Below are 22,034 nucleotides of genomic sequence, written 5' to 3' on the forward strand. Positions count from 1 at the left end.
ACCGCCCACCGGGAAGGCAGCAAGGAGGAACCCATGTACACCTACACCTATAAGCACTTGGAGCGATGTGTAGCCTGATGCCATTGCAGCCATAGATCCACGCATCACGTATCCAATCGTGCTGTAGTGTGCCGAGCCTGACCTTATAGGAGGACCCTCTCGTGTAGCTCCCACCACTGCATCGCTGCCTGCCCCGTACGATCCTCTCGAGTTCTCGACAGTCTACAGTGTCGAACACGTGAAGGATCCGCTCATTTAAACGACAAGCGCGTGGTACAATGCTCTGGAGCATCCTCTGCTGCCGGCCGCAGGCGTGCTTCACAATTCAGGCCTTGTTTAGTTGGTCAATTTGGGAGATGCAAAATTCCTGTTCCAGCACTGTAGGACACTGTAGCGTTTCGTTTGTATTTATGAATTATTGTCCAAATATTGACTAATTAGGCTCAAAAGATTCATCTCGCAAAGTACAACAAAACTGTGCAATGAGTTTTTAATTTCGTCTACATTTAGTACTCCATGCATGTACCGTAAGTTTGATGTGATGTGGAATCTTCTTTTTGCATAGTGTCAAAGTTGGGAGTTGGGAGGTAACTAAATATGGCCTCAGACCATCAGCTCCTTCACTTGTACTTATGTACCGGACATGTGCGACACCTGCGCTCACTTTCCAGGAAAAAGCCGGGACGAAAGCCCAAAACCATGTGACCATGCATCCAGCGTACAGCGATCGTTGCTCTCAACCTTCCCCTTGCTCGTCCGCAAGAATCAACGGCGACGATCCTGCAACTGGAATTCAGATAACCGAGCAATGGTCTCGCGACTATCACGCTGATGAAATGAACAATGCAGCTTTAAGAGTTTACTAGCATGGAAACGAGTCAAATTGCTAGCGACAAATACAGGCATCGTAACTAGATCGACAACTGACCATGGCACTAGCCCGCCCTTGACACAACTCAAACTTTATTCCAAGCTAATCCATCAAAGAGGTTATTTATCAACTTCGACTCGAGCACACCAACAACCGATCACAACAGAGTAGTTCTAACGACGACCGAGTCTTGACAGAAGAAAGCCCTTACACTGAGAGTTTCAACAAGACCCAACAAACATCCCGCTTCACAGCAGACAAACACAAACCAAAATGCAACACTTCTTCCATTCTAAGCTTAGCCTTTCCACAAGCTTCAGATTGGTTTGTTGAAAGGTAGATGCAATCAAGCCCGCTCGACCATATATTCGATGAGAGGTTTCTGCAGCCTCCCCTCGCCGCGCTCTGTTATGGTCAGCCTCCGTGCTACTTTCATGAAGTCACTGCATAAACAGAATGAAATGATTTAGGTACATCGTACATGCCTGTTTGACAAAGATATCATATACTAGCATATGCACCATAGAATAGACATGGCTCAAAAGGTAAATAAAGCTAAAGATATTGAGGAAGGTCTCACCTGAATGGTTCTTCACCAGTATGCTTGACAGCACCAGCGGCGTCGCGGTAATGGAGGTGGCTCATTATTTCTGCTTTCTCGATTCCGAACATGTCAGCTAACTGACCATACAGCTCTTCATATGATCCAAAGACAGACAAATCTATGGTCCGACCAACATCCTCTGATTCCATAAATACCTTGCAATGCCCAGCTTCTAACCCAAGCTCTGAAGCCTCACGACCTTGAGATGAGAAACCAATGCAAATAGATGAACCGGAACCGTCAGATACATTTCCTGTCTTCTGTGCATTGCCATCAGATGAACCGTTTCCAGTAACCTCAGGGGAGAATGTTTCCCTTGATCCACCAGAATTCATCTGCTGCTCGGTAAGGATAGGCTTTCCAAACAGCATTATATGGGGTTTCTTTCTGTCATCAGATTTCTCTGTGCCCTGTGGTGTGCCAATTGTCAACAAGCAAGAGACACTCTCTTTGACTGGAGCACTGGTGATCACAAAACCCTTGGATATGCGCGATTGCGGAGTGATAGCATCAAGTCGGTTAAAACCGCTGCCTTGGAACAGACCGAGGTGCAGCTTGTTAAGCTGGTGGTCTGTTAGGGGTAAACCGAATTGAGCATGCCTGGCTCCCTGTATGCCTGCAGGAGCGTTGTCCGGGAAACAGCAAATGGGGCTGTTGCTTGGACCAAGTGGGTTGCCGTGGAAAACTGGATTCAACAGCTGACCGTCAAACGGAAAGTCAGGATGTTGGGGCATCCGCAACTTCTTTCTAGGTGGAGAAAATGGTCCCAGGTGAATGGGCGGAATGCTTGATACAAGCTCCACCAGCCATGGGTTGACACATTTCACATTTTGCAGCAAATCTGGTTCATCCCATGTCACCTGCAACAAATTTGCAACTATAAGAATGGGCAAAAAGACAGTGCAGAAAGTGAAAGAATATCCTGGTGCTTGCTGAGATAATAAGGACAAAAGAAGCACCAAACAATGAATTGTTACAAAAATTTCAAAAGTAAACTCTTCTACAGTTGAAAAAGAAATTCTTTGTACATCGGTTATATTATTGATGACATCAGAGACAATATAAGCTAGTGAGCTTCCAATGTCTCACTTAACACTACTAGCAAGACACCTCCCTTCATATTCCTATATTGCCTGTAAAGCTATTTATCAAGGCAATTCCAAGACAACCAAAACAGACTACGGTAAAGAGAGATGGAGAACAAACAGGTGGAACTAATGATAGATCAATATTATTGCTAGTACGTCAACATCTCTTTCTCAAGGTACAAATGTACAATGCTAGGCTGCAATTAAGGATCAGCTACCAATCCTGTAAGGCATTGATCATACAGGCAAATGCAAGGTACAGCCATTAACTCGGGAAAAGGACCAATTGATTCAGGAGTTCAGGACCGGGATCTGTTATATATAATTGGATGTTTGTTGGAAGTATGTGAATGTAATATTAGTTCACTCCCCACGTTTCAATTTCATCTAGACGCATGTAAATCAGATCATGTTTGCAAGAGAGGATCCATACACGTATCAAACAAAACCTCCATATTTCCTAACGCCTCCTGATCCTAACAAAATGATGCTTATCAGCTTTTAAAATGTGCAGAGGCAGACACAGAAAGCTTAGCAGCTAAAAGATGCTGCAAACTGGACCTGTCATCTATGATGATAGGAGACATGAGCGATAGATAAATAAAGTTGTAGAAGATGATGGGACCGATCTCAGTTCTCACTTCTCAGTGGCCAGAAGAGACTGACGAAACATTCTAACAATTTGAAGACAATACGTTCCATCATAGGTAAAGCGGGTTTTATGGTTAGAACTGTGCCCAATTTGTTCCCATCCTAGTCTAACACAACAAGACATGTAGTTTTGTGCCTGCCTACGCATCTCTCCCAATTAAGCCTCCGACGTCTAATTTCATGATTAAAATTTTGTCCAGTAATCTAAAGCCTTGCCGGAGCTTAGTGTGGGCTACAAACATGTGAGCACCACACCCTGTGAACTGGTCATATTTTAGATGCACCTAGTGCCAGTAAGAGCACCTCAAGCAAAGATCACCTTTGCTACATTGAACTAATAGTTCCACAAGAGCCGTTAATTTTCAGAGGGCACTCAAGAAGTAAGTTCAAAAGTAGTACACATCAGTTAATAATGCAGTATGGCATATAAGTAATGGGTGATATGAGTTAAATGGAACCTGAAGAAGCCTCCACGGCGAATTCGACCATCGAATTGGATCAGCAACCTGAACAGAAGCTATCGTCCCCATAAACCAGCTGATCCTTGACGAATCCTCTGTCTCAAATGCCATCTTGAACCTCATCCCTGGGCACCAATGATTCCTCATCGCGTTCTGCACCGATGCAGCCTTCACAACAAACTCAGGTGTGCTAGCCCTCGGGTAGTACACCACCTCAAATGGTTGTCCCCTCGACGCTAGGCTTGCGGCCTCGACGACATCTGCGATCTTCACCTTCCCCATGCCTCTCATGTACCCCCCAGGCCCCTTCATCATCTTACTCTCCTCATCCTTCAAGAACGCCGAGAAGGCCCCGTACCCGGGGGCGTTCCAGCCGGACATGCACTCCATGCCACCGCAGGACACCCGCTTGGCACGGCGTATCCCGACGCAGAGCTCGCCGTGCTCGGTGCGCAGGAAGACGATGGAGTCCCCCGCGACGAGCTTCTTCTGGTTGACGAAGGTGCTCCAGCCCGTGGTGAGCAAATGCCGGCGCGGCGTGCCCCGGTAAATGTGTCGGAACTTCCAGACCTCCCCGTGCACGTCCTTGGCGAGCACCGTCTGCACCGGCGGGTCGGCCCGGTAGTCGAGCTTGGGGAAGATGGTCTCGGCGCAGTATCGCGGCACCGAGAAGCCGCCGCCGTTGTTGGCGTCAGACTGCGTGAGCGTCTTGGCGAAGGAGGACAGCTTCTCCCGCGCGTCCGCGGGGTCGCCGCCGAGCTCGTCGGGGTCCCGGAGGTCCGCCTCGCCGGAGGGCGCGACGGGCACGAGGCGGATCTTGGCGAACACCTCGTCCGTCTCTGGATCGGCCAGGAAGCGCACCCCGGCGACGCAGCAGAGCACGAGTGGCGGGAGCCCGCGCGGCCCCGCCGCGGCTGCGAGCTCCGCGGCGCCGCCGCCGTGCGCGTGCTCCGCGTGGCCCTGCGGGAAGTAGTAGACGCGGGAGCGCGCGGGGGGCATCTGCACCATGCCGCCGGCGCACGCGTGCCACAGCTGCGGGTCAAGGCACCTCTCGTCGCCCGCCTCCTTCATGGCGTCCTCGTCCTCCTCCTCCGTCGTCGTGTTCCTCCACGGCCACCAAACGCGATCACTGTCCGCCAGAGCAACCTGCCACGTCCCCCATTAATCGCACTGGCCCAAGGAGTGCGAAACCACCCCACGCAACGCAACCCCACGGGGAACGAAAAGAAAAGCAAAGCAATTGGAGCGGAGCGGGGGCGAAAGCAACAGCGGGCAATACCTCCTCCGCCCGCGCGCATGGCTTCCAACTGGCAGATCGTGGGGGTGCGCCGGCCGCAACCGCTGCTCCGGGAGGAAGACGCTGGCAGCACCGGGCAACGCGGAGGAGAAAATCTACATCAGGGCCGGCATCCGCCCGCCCCCGCAAGGCTGCAACGACACCCCCTCCCAAGCTTCGGTTGCCCCAGCCCCCCGGCAGATGAGATGAAATCTTCCCGGCGGCGAGGACGAGGGTGAGGTGGTGGCGTGGGGTGATGCTACAGCGGCGAACACAGTGGGTTGGAATTATGGCGAGGCCTCGGGCGCCTCTCTCCTTGTTGGTGAATGGTGATGAGTGCCGCTCGCCTCGCTTCGCTGCCGCGGGCAGTAGCACAGGCACAGCCCCAGTGGTGGAGCCGCGGCCCCACCGGATCCGCCACGCCCGCGCGAACAGCGAACAGCCGCGCGGCACAGGGACGGCGACACCTACCTCCTGCCCCGTGGGAGGTCATGACACGTGGGGCCGAGCACGCGCAGGGCCCCGCATGCCGGCGAGCGGATTTCCTGCTGTCGGTGGGGTGCGGTAGGAGTGAGGAGTGACTAGGCTCCGTTCCGTTTTCGCCGGCAGTGTGATCGTGCCCGTTTGAACTTTGAACTCATCTTAAGCTGGTTGGGCTCGACTATTTCCCAATCCAAGGTAACCTAGGTTCAAAATCATATAATATTACGGTCGTTTCTTATCGAAACGGATCTTTAAATTTGCCCCTAATCTCAACTGACAAGCAATTTTATTGGTAACTGTTGGATCTCAAGATGGTTTTAGACAGTTCTACCACTTTACCATAGCTTAGCTACTGTTCTCTTGGGCCGCCAGTGATGAAGAACAGCCCGGCGATAAAGAAGTAAAGAACACACACTGCACACCTAGTTTGTGTAGAAAGCTCACGCATTTGCGATCTCCTCTGGAACAAGTAAACCATGACTCGCAACAGAGCGGACCGGATCATGTGGCATGCCCGTCGATCTCCCAGCCCCTCGCCCTGATCTTCAGCGACCGCGCCGAGCCATTTCCAGCGCGGACGAACGGCCGGAGAGTGCCGACTTGACGAGAGATCGTAGCAAGGGGATGCATGGGCCAGGGCGGTCTGGCTCGGATTTGTAATCGCGACACAGGATCGATCGCGATCATTTGATCTCGAGGATGAAACCGTGCATAGTGTTTGGTGGCTGCTAGCTTAATTAGTTTTTTTTTCATTTCTTTTCTCCGATCCTTGTGTGGACAACGCAACAAACACAAACAGTGAAGCTGGAGGACCAGCACACACGAACTCCACTGTGCGCGTGTTCCGATCCGCTGGTCCCGGCCCGGCCGCTTAGCTCCAGATCGACCGCAGCAAGAAAAAAAACGGGCTCGATCGCCTCGGATCAGCACGTGAAAATGTTCCTGACGAGGCTCGGCGCGGCAAAGATTTGTTGCAGAAAACGACGGCGGCGGCGTAGCGAAACTGCTGGTATGGCGCGTCCGGTTCGCACCGAGATCGATCGCGTCGTCTTCGTTGGATCCAGAAACCAGCGGGGAGGCGCCGTGCACGGGGGGGTAGGGGGCTCGGCGCTCGGCGACGCCGCGCGCGCATCCAGGCCGCTCGTGGCGACGGCCGTGTCCCCCGGCGGCAGCTGCGTGCTTGCGTTGCGTGCTCGGCCTCCGGTTAATCAGCGTCGTCGACGAAAGATTTCGTCGTCCTCAGCGAGCGAGCGAGAGTGATGACCAAACCGAGCTAGGCACGCCCGTCTCCGGGGACGGATCGGGAACCGGAAAGGGAAGTGCAGCGAACTCTCGCCATCGTTGTCGCGTCTTCTTTCGTTACAGGCTTATTACTACAGCTCGCGCGGGTTCCGTGGATTCGCAAGCAACCCGGTGCTCCTACGCCTCCGTGTTTGTTTTCGCGTCGTCTTGCACGAACATTTCGATGGTGAAGTCACTGCCTGGTGTCTGCCAAAATATTTGATGGTAAAGTATCGCAACCCAGATAAAAAAAAACTTTGTCTTCACACATTACTAAGACTTCGACTTAAATTTATCATGGTGCACTAAATCATCTAGGCAGTTTATTCCTACAGCAAATGAATACTCCCTCCGTCCTCGGAAAAATATCCCTTTAATTCTGTACTAATTAAATCATTTTATATTTGATCAAATTTATATAAAAATATATCAACGTTTTTTGAGCGGTAGAAATTGAACGCGGTTTCCCAATGTGTCACCACCGGGGCCTGCTCATTCATCCCCGTTCCCATCCCAGCCGTTGGATCCTCTCAACCACCACCCTATCACCGAGCGCCGAGCGAGAGAACAAAAGCAACCCCTCCCCTTTGACCCGTGAACAGTGCCCTGGAAACCCCAACCGGGCTCTGACGTCAGCGGCCACCCCGTCCCGTACTCCCGTCCGTCCAAGACCAAGCGCACGTGGTCCCACGGCGGCAGGCAACAGCGACCCCTCATTCACGGGAGCGCCGACGTCACCGCCAAGCCAACCCCCCCGTGCTGTTGCTATCCGCGGGCGTTGTCCGTTGCGGGGCCGACGTGGCGCTGCCGCAGCGGCCGGCGCCCGGTGGCTCTCCGATACTGGTACCGCCGGGTGGGGGCTGGACCGTTATGGGCCGGGCCGGGGCGTGCCGGTCTGGACCACGCCGCCGTCGCTCGCTGTAGCGTTGTCTGCAAGGACGGGTTCCTGTCGCGCGCTGCAGCTCCCCGCCTACGGTCTGCGCCTGCGCTGTTGGTCTCATGTCTGATCGCCGCCTATCAGATGGTGTTGGAGTAAAAACGTACGTGCTCCCACTCCCAGCGTTGTTTTTGAGGGTGAAGTAGAAGTACCATGCATTTCAGCGGCAACAAATTTTACTGTCTGCAAGCTCGAGTATTATACCAGGACAAGTCCTTGACGTACGATGTCACTGGCAGACTTATTACAGTATTATACCAGGACAAGTCCAGCGTTGTACGCTGAACAGTGAACACTACCACACCACCACTGTGGACGGCACGGCAACGATCTCACCTGCCGCCGTCGCAGCGCTTTCCCCGTCCGTCCGGCCGATCGGACCGGACGTGCGCCGCTACGTCGTACGTACCTTTTACCAAACCAACTGTGGCTCACTACTCCGGTAGTCCGGTACCACACCTCGACGTACGTACGTTCGCATGCATCGTGTTCGTGTCGTCGCTGTCGTGTCGCGGTGGCGTAGTGCGTCCATTTACGCTGCCGCCGTACTGCGTGGTGGTACCCCATGCCACCACTGTTCCGCGCGACGTGACAGCGGCGGAACCCCGGATCCCCCGGATGTCTGTGCCGCGGGTTTTCCAGTTTTGGCCTGCGTCGCGGCGGCCTCCTCGGTGCATTGAAAAGGAAGCCATTGGGAGAGGGAGAGAGGGACAGGGCGACATGAACAGGTCACCGTATCCGCTGTTTGGGAGGTTGGATGAGGCGGGCGTGCTCACATGCGCGTGTTGGTAGGGTTGGGTGGTGTCTTGTTGCGATCGCGGTAACTGGAACAGGCGGTTGTTTTTACTACTGGCGGTAACATCTGTGGATAGGAGAGTCAGGGAGGACTGGACAGGGTTTCAAAGATTGCCTCGGGATCGGCGCGGCGGGTTTTGACCGGGGGGAGCAGCTTCCCGACTGCCGAGCGGGGCGAGCGAGCCGAGGTGGCACCAATTAATCCCGGGCCAGCAATTCCTTGCCAGTGCCGTGACGTCACCCGGAGCTGACCCGGCCTGGGGAGCATCGCCCTCGGAACTGCCGTCTCGAAATTCATAGGCCTACACGGCTATCCCGGTCTCCCCTGGGCAGTGTTTGTTACCCGCCACATTCTACCACATCTAACTTTAGATAAGTTTGACTAAATTGTTAAGCGTTTGGTTGAACAGCTAATCTTTGGTAAGATTTTTTTAAGATTTTTTAGACTTCACATGTCATAGAGATAAAAAATATGGTAAGATTTCTTTTGCCATGGCAAAAAGTGGTTTCAAATTTCTTTACATTTTCTCGTGGCTTGCCACACTTGCCAAAAGTTAGGTGTGGCAAATGGTGGAGATTAATGGTTAGAGTAATGATCCACCTGACGGAATTAAGACACTGCCCCATCAAAACTACAAGTGCAAAAGCTAGCCCGGGCGTCCATGGACGGACATGGAGTACGAGCCCTTGATTTGCATCCTGGAATGACTCTGCCGTCGGTCACTCGATCAGTGGTTAACGACACAGATCGGTGCCGCGTCGTGCGTGCGTGCCAAAAGATGACGAGGACGATGCCTCGGCGTCTTGGGAATTAGCGTGCATGTGTGCGTGCAGCCTCGATCCAGCCAGCCAGGGACACCGCTGGCCTGGAGTGGCGCCGCCGCCGCCGTTCCGCCTCGCCTCGCACGTGAAGTGGGCCGGCACCGTGCCCGTGCATCGCGCGACCGCCCCCGCCGCCGGCACCGCGCCGTGGGGATCCGCTCGGGTCAACGGCAAAGCAGCCATCCTGTCTGTCTGGCACCATCCATCCCATCCCGCGCGCGCACGCTACCTGCTTCTCTTCCGATTCCGGACGAACCTTCTCCTCTTCTCCGCCACCTCGCGTCGATCCACACGTCGCCGCTGCTTGCTGAAGAAGCGCGGTGCCGCCGGCCGGCCGGCCGGCTCTCCAAGCCGCGGCGTGCAGTTCGGCCGTCACGTCGTCGGCTGCAGGCGCCGCGCGGCGGCTTGCATGCTACATCCCTAGGAGGCTAGGGGACAGAGGCAAATAATACCACCTAGCTAGCAAAATACAGTGCTCCGGATCGCGACGACACAGCAGCGATACGATAACGTAGAACGCCGCCGTTTTATCCAGCTATCCTTCCTGAAGACCCAAGGCATGCCAGCTCTCCATGGCCTCTCTGATCGTGTCGATCCTTCAGGTTCAAGGGATCTGACCAGCGGGAAACAAAAAAGGTGGTCATGGACTCATGATCTCACTGCAATTTTGGTTGGAGGTGCCTTTCAGTTCTTGACGAATGTGTTTAGGCCCCAGCCCAAGTCATGAAGAATAATCATATCACCCAGTACACAAACTGGGTCCAGTCACATTGGTGTTGGATCTGAACATCTAGATGATCCGATCCATCCCGCTTGGGTCAGCCAGAACTAATGACACGTGCGGAATCAGGTTATCAGGATCCTTAACATTTTAGCTTTCTTTCTCTGGATGATTGCAACTTGATACCTTGGCAGTTAGCAGTTCTAATGTACTATGTTACGAAAACTGCTGTCATGATTTCACAAATTATTGCCAGGTTTGCGAAATTGTCGAACTATGTTAAAGAAATTATTGTTGTCATCAGGTGATGGCACCAGACGCAGAAGCATGAGACGAGCGGCGGGGGCGCGACGCACAACGTGACGCGGATGTGGTCGACGAAGGCCTGCAGGTCGAGGATAACCAAGCTAGCCTCGGCCGGAAGGTGGCCGTGAGAAGGTGGATGGAGCCAGGGGCGATCATCAGGTTCTGTGCGTCGCCCATGGTTCCTAGCTTCGATCGTCTCCTCTACTAGATTGCTGCAGTATTCAAATTCCAATGAAAAATCATTAGGCAGGCCTAGCTGGTTGCGCGCTTAAGGAGACGGGAGGCCGGATCGAAATTGGCGTCGGAGAATCAAATCTTGGCGATGGAGAGAAGGTGAGATTGAAATGGGTTGCAGATGCAGAGATCCATCGCACACGGTCAATGTCCAATTCTGAAATGCAACAACTCTTTTTTATTGGTTGTGCTCTAAAGTGTGCCAAGAAATCAAACTTGCACGTTTCTTAGGTTCCTCATAAAGAACACATGTGTGTAGTAACATCATCCAATCCAGATTGGCTTGCAAGAGAAAAACCCTCCTGATGTGTTCCGCCGACCTCTGGATCCTTTGAATCGGTCAGCCACACGCTGCAAATGTGATTGAAGGACACAGATCAGCGGCAGCGCGCCATGGCAACGTGCACGCGTGTTGCCACTTGAAACAGGCGCAGCCGATCCAGAGGGACACCGCAGGCTGGCGTGCGTCGCCGCTCCCGATCGGTCGGCGCGACCCATCTCCGCCTCGCGGCTCGCTTTTGCGTTGCCCTAAAGGGCGCACGTGAAGGGGGCCGCCGCGCCGGCACGAGCCCGTGCATCGCGCGACCGACCAGGCCGCGCCGTGGGGATCCGTTCGAGTCAACGGCAAATAGGGGATCCTGTCCATTTTTATTCTGATCGGAACAGGGATCCCGTCCGGTAGTGCCATCGTCCTTGCCAGCCTCGCACACGCTTTACCTCAGCCTCAGAAGCAAGCGACCGATCGTCGTCCGATCAAAAAGGTTCCAAAGCGCGGCTGGGGGCGCAGCAAAAGCGAGGCTGGCCGTTCAGCCGTCACGTCGGCCGCTACAGGCGCCACGGAGCGTGACGGCCAACGTCCCAGAAAAGCTGGTGCTGCCACCACACAACACAGTGCTCCCGATCGCGATGATCCACCGTTTTTATCATGCTATCGTCCTGGCGTCCTTCCAGAGGGGCGAGGAACCGAGAGAGAGATAGATACCCGCTCCACTTCCGCTTTGCTGATGCTTCCGGCTCACGGGATCAGACAGAGCACCCACGATCACTGCGATTTTGGTTGGGGTCCCTTTCAGTTACTGGCGAATGTGGGAGGAGACCGCGAGTCCTCAAGTAGAATCATTCCGGCCATTACTCGCTTGGTCAATGGCTAGTTAATGGCTTGCTTTGCTGTTAGATCTCATGATCTGATCTCACCCAGGTCAGAAGGGACGGCGTGGTACCAGGATTAGATTACACTTTTTGTCTACATTTCTTTTTTTGTCTACGTTTTCTCCTGGTGATGAGATGGCCAAAGAATGGAGGGGGTTCTTTTATCATGGATTGCTATCATGATTACAACGCAATACCTGAGCAGTCGAGAGGAGGAGAATGTACAACGGCTGCAGTGGATCCCCCACTTTTGCGGGGGCAATACAAGCGAGGGTTGCCGACGGTGTGTCGGGCAGCAAGGAATGGCTTCAACCTTTTGGTCTGTGCTGTACTGGGCTACTGGCTTCAAAAAGAATGAGGTCAGTTTGACGCCTTCTAGCATTCGTCTATCGACACTGCCTTGGAGGCGTCCAGGTAATTCAGTCGGCAGGTTCCTAGGAGGAACTCCGGGAGCTCTTCAGATGTGTTGCCCTGCACGAGGCAAACCATGAAACCAAGAATTTAGGTGAAAGTTAGAAAGAAGTACAGTATAACATACTAACCCTTCTGCTACGAAGAGTTACCTGTACTAAGAAGGCCATTTCGATCACCAGATTGTTCAAGTAGCCAAGCACAAGGCTCACTACACCTCGTGCCACTGTCGAAGAACCTATATCAACTCCAAGCTGAAAATTACAGGCAAAGCTGTTTAGAGCTGAATATCACTTCTGCTATATTGGAAAACATATATTTATTCAGTAACACGTGATGCTGCCAGAAAAGCAAATCTAAATCGCACCAATATGTAATAAATCAAAAGCAACCTCTTCTTTGTTACTCATATCACAGATTGCCATAACCGAAATTAACAATTAAAGCTTCAGTAGATGTTAAGTCAACTTGTGCTTCTCAGATATAACATGAAAGAATAATAAAGAAATAGAAGACGTAACAGTGATGGGAGAAATTGAAGCTGTCATTACTCATTAGTTTGTCATTGCATACTACACAGGAAGAAATGTATCATGATGATACAAATAAACTGCTCCCCAATCCCGTAAGAATGAAAAATTACACTACTGGCTGCATTTAGATGATTATCCATAGAATGCAAGAAGAGAAGCTATCATATGAGATGCTTCTAGCTTACCTCCAAATAGTTGCTTCCACGGAAATAATTGATTTCTAATGCCTGCCCAACCAAGCAAGCTTTCTTGCCCACACTCTGCTTAACGATCCAAGATCCCTAAATGGCCATGCATTGCAAACATAAGAAATCAACAGTTTATTAACTTTTGGTTTAAAACAAATCAAATAAGGCTCATAGTGCAAAACAAGTACCTTTGAGATGTAAGGGATGAGCTTGAACCTTGAATTTCTGAATGCATCGTCTCCATTTACAAATCTTTCAAGTAGAGGGACCTTTTCTAATGGTGTATCCATCATATAATACAAAGCTAAGCTGTATGTGGTCGAACCAGGAACCTGTATCCAGTTATAAGCAAGGACTTAAATCACTGTACAGCATGTGATATATCAAGTATCGTCCCATCCACACACCCAAAAAATATCTCACCTGTATGTTTACAATGAAGAAGAATTTGGTGCCCCCTTGTGCTGCACATTTCTACAATAAAAGCTATTGGTAAATATCTTCATTCTTGCTGATGAAATAAAACTACTGGCTTTAGCATAAGATACCTGGACTAGTCCTCCAGGGCGACCAGCTAGATCATCCTCACGTTTATCAGACTTTATCCAATCAGCACCTACCATTTGCATCAGGGTACTATTTGCCTTGATCTGTCAAAGTTAAGGTAAACTGTAACTGCATTGTTATAGTAATTTCACCCAGCCATCTATGCTTAAACTGAATTATGTGTTTCCCTACAGTTTGTTTCTGAAAAAGTAGTACTAGCTGTAATATGGCAAGCAATGATTAATTTGAAAGCTGAAATCTTCCCCGTTCCCCACTTTAAACCACTACAAAAGAGGCTATGAAGGCTCTATGCGCCTAATATATTTGAACTTGAGTTTTTGTTTACAGGATGTGATATCTGCAGCATATCTAAGCTACCTTTAGACGATCGTGCAGATATGTCTCTCCCCGGATTAAGAATGTTGTAGGATCTGTCATTGCCCAAGTAGAAGGCACTGTATAGCTTGAATCTTTGGGAAGAGTATATCCATAGCAACATGGCCCATTATCAGCATCTGCAGCTCCCTGTAGGTCAACGTATCCTCTTTTTTGGACTAGAATAAAGGAAAAGGAGGAAAGGGGAGATCAAAATTTATAATATAAGAAAAGTAAATAAAAATGTTGGTAAATTGAGAAAAACTGTAACACACCTGCAAGATCATGCAACCTTTTCACAAAAACAGCAGCAGTGGACAATTTAGCATGCCGTTGGTCCTGCAAAAGAAATGCCAAAACATTAGATATAATATACAAAAATACTCCCTCCGTTCCAAATTCTAGTTCACTTTAGCTTTGTTAAGTCGAACTTGTTTAACTTTGACCAAGTTTATAGACAAATACGATAAAATCGGCAACACCAAACAAATGCAGTATCAAGACATTTTTTGCGGTGGATTCATGAAACTTATTTCATGTTGACATGCTGTAGATATTGATGATTTTTTCTCTCTATAAATTTGGTCAAAATTAGAGAAGTTTGACTCGGGGAAAAGATAAAGTGAACTATAATTTGGAACGGAGGGAGTAGTAAGGAGTTTGTATGGCATGGTTCTCCAAATTATGCTAACGTAATGCCATTGTTTGTAGTCAAGTATTTTTTATTGTTGAAAATATAGATATAGTATATCCTAAGAGGGCTGCAAGCACACTAAATAACAATTTGGAATCTAGCGAATATTTTTTTCTGGGCCGCTCAGATTATTGACCTCTACATAAGAATGCCACAGAATTTCAAGGGGCAAAGAAACTTATTACATCGACATATTGATATAAAAAACCACATAGCCATCAAGCCATGCATCCATACTAAGACCAGAAGATAATAGTTCAGAAGATGGGAACTAGGAGAACCGACTTTATGGATAAGAACGGTCTATTTGGCAATCTTCTATGCAAACACACAATGAACTCACCACAGCATGTGTGCTCTCATCAGAAGGAAACACAATTTCTCTCTGATCATATTCTGATTCATCTGGCACGTCAAAGAACTCATCAGCTGCATCATTAAGTTGAACAAAGGAACCAGTACTGCTTAAATGCCTGTTAGAACCACCCAGTGATCCTTCGGTAGGACCCTCAAGTCTTCTGCTCTCATTTTCTTGACGCATTTCCAAATTTATTCTTTCATTTTCACCTTGTGGCAGTCCCATATCCCTAGTCAACTCACCAGATGAGAACTCCAAGCAAGCACAATTTCCATTTTTTGCTCGGAAGAATTCTCGCAGTGCTGACAATATGCAAGTGGGAAGAATATTATCCAAATTTGCAAAAAGAGAAGTTTCACAACTGGATCAGGCAAGATGTGTTGATGTAATACAGACATACCTGCTACTCTGCCTAGCATACGTATAGTGATATATTTGGCAGATGATGTAAACAGATAAGACTTCCAGAATTTCCAGTCTATGGCAAGCATGTGCTTCACAACTGATTGTCTTCCTTGATTGATTGGCGATATTACATAACCTCCACCTAAATATCAAAAAGGCACATACCAGTTAAGTATAAGCAAATACAATACCAAGTTTTTAGTTCTCATGAGATTCAACTGAAAGTAAAGCATACATTACTTTTAAGACATGCACGGATGTATCCTCTCTCAGGACGGCATTTGTAGTGGAAAACAGAGTGGTATAGAATTACTGGAAATTCAAGAGAAGTGTCAGATCTAGATAACTGCAAGTGCAATATTTATCATTTTCGGTCAAACAATAGTACCGTAAGTTCCATCATCTTCTCGCCTCCAATATCTTCTAAGTAATAGATCCCTCTTTCTCATTCCCCTGAAAACTAAATATAATGCTATTAGAAATTTACAAAAAATGCATTTTAAAAAATAGCAGGATAATCAATCCAGCACCAGACCATGGTAACCAGTCGCCTCTTAATTTCTTGTGGATTATGTCTGTGTGTCCATCTAGATGCTCAACAACCTTTCCTTCCTGCAGACAAAAGTCCCACCTAAAAAAGGATCTCAATGGTTAATTGGTTGAAAAGAAACACATTTAACTCATGCGTATGCATATTAATGTCATGTCTTGATTTATTATAGGAGAACAGTATTACTGGCAAATAACTAAATATTTTAGATTTTTTTAGAAAAGCACATTCTGGTTCTTAAAAATCTTCCCTATTGCTTAAGACACCTATTGCTTGTTTGAGTTTAACACTAATAAGTTCCAGTTTAAAACAGAAATTTGCTTAAGCTGTCTATTGGTTGCTTGTTCATACCGCTACACGTAATTTTTTGTTTTGGAGAAACAAAAGTACCAGAAATTTAGACCAGCGGAAGTACAATAAGATTATTTGGAAAAGATGTGATCAACTCAAAGTTTCGAGCAAATTTCTTTAATTGCTAACTATATTCCATTCTTTCTTATTCCAATATGAAGGAAAGTTAAGTAACTAGTTGGTGTCAAGAAGCAGAATTTCCGCGGTCATCAAGCAATACACAAAAGTAATTGAAAGATACAGGTGCGAATCTGCAAAGTTGCTCCCTGGACACTCAAAATTTGCAACTCTGGTGTTGCCACTGGAAATGGAGGTTAAGTAGGGCAATTTTCTCAAAAGACTCATATCGTCACCTTTTGAATGAAAAACTTATGCTCTTCTTATAACATGTCCAGTGTGGTCTTGGGTCTAAACTCTCAAAAGTAAAGTGTTTTTAAAGGCAGCATAGGCAGTAGCTGGTGGCCCAAGGCAGCAACTAGTAGCTTGGAAGGAGGTTAGGCAGTGAAGGAGCTGTAGCCATGGATACTTGGCCAGTAGCAGCCTTGGTCCCAAGACCCTCCCTGACATCTCTTGCCACATGCCAGGTCCACCTTTATTTTGTCTATCTTGGTGATGGCAGAGGAAAGCGTTGAAGGAGTACAGAGAGAGAGCCAGAGAAGACAAGCCAGTTGGTGGAGGCAAGGGAGAAGGCTAGCTTAGGTGGACTTCCACTCTAGCTTCTTGGATGGGTGCAACATGGCAGAAAGGTTAACTTTGAGTTTGCTTTCTACGGGGGTATTTAATACGTGGTACCTTTTATGAATCAGGATAATTGTGCAACGTTGAGGTGGTTATAGGTGGTGAGGGCCGTGGAGGCACACTGTGGGCGCAAGGTGTCATCAGGATTTTTTAAGAAATAGAACTAAAACATAAATTTAATACTGAACTTCTGCAGATAGATAGTTGCATTAAGCAAGCTTTAAGTTGAATGGGTGAAAGTTTCTTTTCTTCTTTCACAAGCCAGAAGAATCCAGTGGAGCCACAAGCTTAACTACTACTGCATACATCTAACACTCGCCACAATACAGAGTTGGGTTTTCATATTTTCTGTAAGCAGTAAATCATGCAACTTCCAGCTGCCGTTGTTATGAGCATATGGGCACCCACATACGCACACTCAGAAATACTCTCTATGTTTTACTCTAGGATATTAAAGTCGTAATGCATATGTGACAAAATGTACTGCATATGTTTTCAGAAAATAAAAAAGTTTGAGCATGAGAACAACTGTCTTACTCAGATCTTGATTGGCCAAGGGACATTAGAGTCTGGAAGACAGCCTCAGAATTTGCATCAACAACACCAACTGCCATTATAGCCGGATGATCATCCCAATACTGAGGAAGCAAAACTATTGTGAATTTAGCAATCCATCCACATGCACACACAATGCATTGCTGAGAATAAGAAATACCGTTCCACGAGATCCACCATCGTTCGCCTCGGTAAAAAAACGTAAACCTAAATGCACGTAAAATGGATTTTAGCAGAAATTTCATTGCTGGAAAGAAAGAAAGTTTTGTCGTTACCATTTTTACATCCAAATATTGACCACGGAGAAGGTGCGATAACATCAGATGCCATTGGATCATTATGAGCAGATGAAAATAGAGTCCAATCTGATAAATTTTCACACAGACAAAATAAGAACAGTGTGGCACTAAAGAGCACAAAGAGATCTGTAACTGTAACTTCTATGAACACTGTCAAAAGCAAATTATTTTACTACAATTACCCATTCAATTGAAACCTATATGATAAGTTACCTATTGAGTGCATGCGGCTATTGCGGCGACTTAACCTGAAATGACATAGTGGCCAATTAGAAAATAGTGAAGCTAGAAATACCATTACATAAATATGAATACAAATAGTTAATTACAATGTCATTTCTAGCCAAAAAAAAGTTACAACAGAGCATGGAGTAAATAACTGCAATGGCGAGCAGAATACGGTAACGAGTCAAACTCAGTCAGATAAAGACATGTGTTTCCATGAAGTGTAACATAATAGGGTTGTGCGTTTGCTTAACACTCAGCCCCACATGAATCAGCATCTGTACCCAATTGGGCTTTTATCCTCACTGACGAAATCTAAAGTTGTCACAATAATTGTTGTTTTGGGCATCACCATGGTCCCCAAGACGCAACTAAAATTTTTAATATAGCAAAAGTATGATCCTATGGAACAAACATTTGAAGAAAATGTACTCAGATCATTTTCAAACATTCAGATTCATTATGTAAAACATACTTGATAATCAAAGTTTAGAAAGATTGACGGCATACAAACCAAAACATCACATTTTTGTGACCTGAGTTTGGCAGCATGCAGCCCAACACATCACTTTTTCTGTTACCTGAGTTTGACTGCATACAACCCAAAACTTTGATAATCAAAGTTTAGAATATTTTTCATATGTAGCGCTACATCTCCACTACTCAACTAGAGTTATGTGCCTTATCAAAAAAAAAAGGAGTTATGTGGGACACTCCAACTAGGATAGAGTGACAGCCACCACCCTTAAAGTAATGTTTCCCATGGTAATAAATATGAATGGATAGCTTGTGTAGACTCCAGATCCACCTATTGGTGCAACATGCATGGAATAGATACACACATATGCAGCATTGATGCTTTGGTATATAACACTCCCCAGGTGCACTTACGACAAGCCTTGGAACAAGCTACAGATGCATAGCAACTCATTTGGGCTCACCCTTTTTTAACACAAAAAAAATAATTAGAGTTACCAAAATTCACTTAACAACCAGCCCTGGAACTAGAATTGAGTGTGAGACAAACACACCTCCTCGACTCTACTTGAGCCACAATGGCCACTCCAACTGGACCAGGGTTTTACAATAAGTAAATCAAGGAAAATCAAAACCACAGGTCAGCATACATCCCTATTAACCAGTATATTCATCTTCTCCAAATATCAATTTAAACAAAAGATGCCATGGCATTTGTACCAACCTAACAATGATTTGTGTCAGCACTAATAGCATATCCCTAACTTGCACAAAAAGGGAGAGCAGCATGGCATATCACCATATATGGTTGTTTTCAGGCCTTAACAAGAATCATGACATATAGAAAACATGGATTACGTTACAAATAATCCTGATTCCAAAGACATCAATATATGACATTTCAACTATCTGGTAACATCTTTTACTACTTTAATCTGCATAAATTTTGAAATGCAAACTACCAAAAAAACAAACTGATCAAGCTGAAGCAACATAAAATTAACTTAACTATGTGGACGTTACGCACTGTCACTGTTACAGCAATCAGTCACCTAAGCAATCCCACAGCTTGACTAGCGTTTTTTTTAAAACACTGCTCCCAATTCATATGGTAAATATATTACAAAACAAAGTGTGATCTGCAGGTACCTAAAAGCCTGCCATCTTCTGTGTGAACAAGCAACAATGTGCTCATCTTTTCTCGGGGACTGCTCACAGTACAGAAATCATGTGAGTGCTTTATTGAACATAATGATAGCAAAGTGGAAGAATAAAATAAGCAAAACACCAACCTTTAAGGCAGACTCCATTAAGCACCTGATCCACCTAGCTGCTTCTTCTGAACTTCTCGCACCCAACTGGAAAACATCAGTCAACAGAGACAAAAAGGAATCTTACTATCACAGACCAAGCAGAGCAATATAGGCTGTCAGATTAGGGGGGTTGAACATTACTCCATACCTTAAGTTGATCATAATGATTGGAAGCATTATAAAGTGTGAATATGTAAAAATCCTGTCAAAAAATGATGAGGAAAATGCTTGAGATATTGTTGGCATAAACCTTATGTAAAATTGTGTAAAGTAATAAAAAGAGAATAGTTCTTACACTCCTATGTACACTTTCTCTGCCGTTGTCTGTCACACGTATACAAGAGTCAATTACTGCACTTCTAACAGGATCCTGCACCCAAAAGGGGAAAAAGCATCAAATAAGCATGGTGTCATGTTTCAAAAGAACATAAAGTGGAGGCACCAAAGTTTCCTGCAAGAATTGAATGCAGCAGATAAATAAATTCAATTATTTCCACTTGAATTAAGCTGTGAGTAGCACATATACAATCGACCATTTTGCCCCAGCAATCAAGTTTTTTACTGTCAGGTCAGCATGCTGTATTAAATCAATAATCACTTTGCTCTCTTCCTTGATGTGTAAACACTGAGTAACAAACTGACAATCAATGCAGGATGCAGCAATCACTGGAGAGCCAAAAAAGTAGTGCAGATACCATATCCTTCAGAAGGGACAACATGAGTGTTTCCTATACGGAAGCCACTCAACAGCTCACCCAATGCAGAGTTCACTAATTGCTACCTTTCAACTTCAAATGTAAGGACCAGCAGTTTGATTCTAAGCAACAACGCCCCTAATCCCAGCATACTGATTTTTTAACAACACATTTTTCTCCTAAATCCTAACCCAACGCGTAAAGGTATGAACCACTACACTTGCTGTCTCAGCAACCATTGTCCCATTACATAAAAGAGCCTTGGAGAAAACTTGGCGTACAAACAGGCCAAACTGTGTGTGGTGCCACCGTTCTAGTGCCATTCCCGGTAAGGGCATCGAGTCATAGCTTACCACTTTCGGTGTTCCGTTAATGCTAAGCATAACGCGAACAGAGGAACAAACAGCAGCATGCATGCAGAGAATCAACTAATCTACTAGAAGTCAATCATACCCAGTTCGCCTACATAATTCGCATGCATTTATCTCCAACTAACGGTCGTGTAACGAACAGAAACCAGCCCCCGAAATGAACTTCTCGTCAGAATTAGCACCCCAATTCCGGTTGGAGCACCAGAACAGATCACCAGGATGGTGGCGGAAAGCGTCAGAAGCGATCGAGCGACGCGTTCACCGGACGGAACAATCACCCAAGGATCCCGCCACAAAATGCCACAAAAATCAACATGATCCCCCCGCGAACAAAGAGGAAAAAGGAAAACCCACAGATGCACCGAGACCACGGCGGGAGGCGCGCGGGCGTTACCTCGCGCTTGGAGGATGGCGCGGACTTGAAGCAGCGGAGCGCGGCGTCCTCGAGCACGAAGTAGCGCTTGCGCGAGTACTGCAGCCCGAAGCGGTTGGATCGGATCAGGTAGAGCCAGCCCTCCATCCGCATCCCCTCCTCCCCGTTCGCAGCCGCGGCGGCGGCAGGAGCCGTCCCCTCGGACGCAGGCGCCGCCGCCGCGGCCTCCACGACCGCCACCTCCGCGCCGCCGCCCATTCGCCTCCGCCGGCTCCCGCGCCGAATCCGATCCCCCCCACTCCCCTTGTGGGCGCGCCGCGAGCAGCGCCCCTCCGCCTCGCCTGGGATGGCTGCTTGCCTGCTTGGCTTGTGGCCGCGGGGCACCTCCTCCCTCCCTTCCTCCCTGCGCTGCGCTTTTGTTTTGTTCTCCGCAGTCGAATTGAATTGGGGCGCAGGCAGGCAGAGAGAGTAGAGGGAGGTCCGTCTGGCCGCTGTGGGTCCCGCCGGTGGTGGGCCCTCGCCGTGTATTTCTTTTCTGATAGATGAGCTGTTACTTCCGCTGGCTGGGCTGGTGGTTGCGATTTGTTTTGCGCTCCACTTTCTCTCTCCTCTGAATGTGCAGAGAGAGAGAGAGGGGAAGAAGCGAGGTCGGTGATCGTGTACGTACGGGGGACGTTGTTCTTCTTCTTCTACTTGCCTCGGAATTTTGGTTTGGAGAAAAAGATAGGTGTTGGTGTTGTGATGACGGGTACCTGTCGGATCTTGTGTGAATGTCTCTGTTCTCGGGGTTGATTTGGTGAAGGCGTTATGTGGGGTGCAGCCGTGCGGGAGGGACCGGTGGCCACTGGTCAGACGAGTGCTTGCTGCTTGGCTCACCTCGTTGCAAATTGGCTAGTAG

The 22,034-nt window shown here is 47.9% G+C and overlaps 2 protein-coding genes across 2 annotated transcripts; both read right to left on the bottom strand.

The window, feature by feature from the left end:
- Positions 1 to 946: 946 nt before the first annotated feature.
- On the bottom strand, positions 947 to 5,292 carry LOC117839119 (auxin response factor 22). The gene is made up of 4 exons (XM_034719379.2): positions 4,955 to 5,292; positions 3,673 to 4,821; positions 1,452 to 2,335; positions 947 to 1,314 (listed from the first exon to the last, which is right to left on the bottom strand). The coding sequence occupies exons 2-4, from the start codon at positions 4,744 to 4,746 to the stop codon at positions 1,218 to 1,220; spliced, it is 2,055 nt and encodes a 684-aa protein (XP_034575270.1). The 5' UTR covers positions 4,747 to 4,821; positions 4,955 to 5,292; the 3' UTR covers positions 947 to 1,217.
- Positions 5,293 to 11,815: 6,523 nt separating this feature from the next.
- LOC117838136 (protein ENHANCED DISEASE RESISTANCE 2-like) lies at positions 11,816 to 21,653 on the bottom strand. The gene is made up of 22 exons (XM_034718035.2): positions 21,158 to 21,653; positions 19,993 to 20,067; positions 19,846 to 19,899; positions 19,677 to 19,742; positions 19,534 to 19,592; positions 17,896 to 17,930; positions 17,659 to 17,748; positions 17,544 to 17,590; positions 17,366 to 17,466; positions 15,725 to 15,820; positions 15,578 to 15,642; positions 15,430 to 15,501; positions 15,185 to 15,331; positions 14,770 to 15,086; positions 14,008 to 14,071; positions 13,736 to 13,911; positions 13,360 to 13,461; positions 13,235 to 13,285; positions 13,000 to 13,143; positions 12,809 to 12,904; positions 12,243 to 12,344; positions 11,816 to 12,150 (listed from the first exon to the last, which is right to left on the bottom strand). The coding sequence occupies exons 1-22, from the start codon at positions 21,392 to 21,394 to the stop codon at positions 12,055 to 12,057; spliced, it is 2,292 nt and encodes a 763-aa protein (XP_034573926.1). The 5' UTR covers positions 21,395 to 21,653; the 3' UTR covers positions 11,816 to 12,054.
- Between the last annotated feature and the right edge of the window lie 381 nt (positions 21,654 to 22,034).

The sequence above is a fragment of the Setaria viridis genome, chromosome 9 (genome assembly GCF_005286985.2).
Source record: "Setaria viridis chromosome 9, Setaria_viridis_v4.0, whole genome shotgun sequence".
NCBI classification, from domain to species: Eukaryota; Viridiplantae; Streptophyta; class Magnoliopsida; order Poales; family Poaceae; genus Setaria; species Setaria viridis.

Coding starts and splice junctions, on each gene's coding strand:
- LOC117839119 (XM_034719379.2), bottom strand. CDS start 4,746: ATGAAGGAGGCGGGCGACGAGAGGTGCCTTGACCCGCAGCTGTGGCAC. Junction 2,336..3,672: donor CGCCGTGGAGGCTTCTTCAG/GTTCCATTTAAC, acceptor AATTTGTTGCAG/GTGACATGGGATGAACCAGA. Junction 1,315..1,451: donor ACTGGTGAAGAACCATTCAG/GTGAGACCTTCC, acceptor CTGTTTATGCAG/TGACTTCATGAAAGTAGCAC.
- LOC117838136 (XM_034718035.2), bottom strand. CDS start 21,394: ATGGGCGGCGGCGCGGAGGTGGCGGTCGTGGAGGCCGCGGCGGCGGCG. Junction 17,931..19,533: donor AGAAGATGGCAGGCTTTTAG/GTACCTGCAGAT, acceptor ATGTCATTTCAG/GTTAAGTCGCCGCAATAGCC. Junction 12,905..12,999: donor TCATCCCTTACATCTCAAAG/GTACTTGTTTTG, acceptor ATGGCCATTTAG/GGATCTTGGATCGTTAAGCA.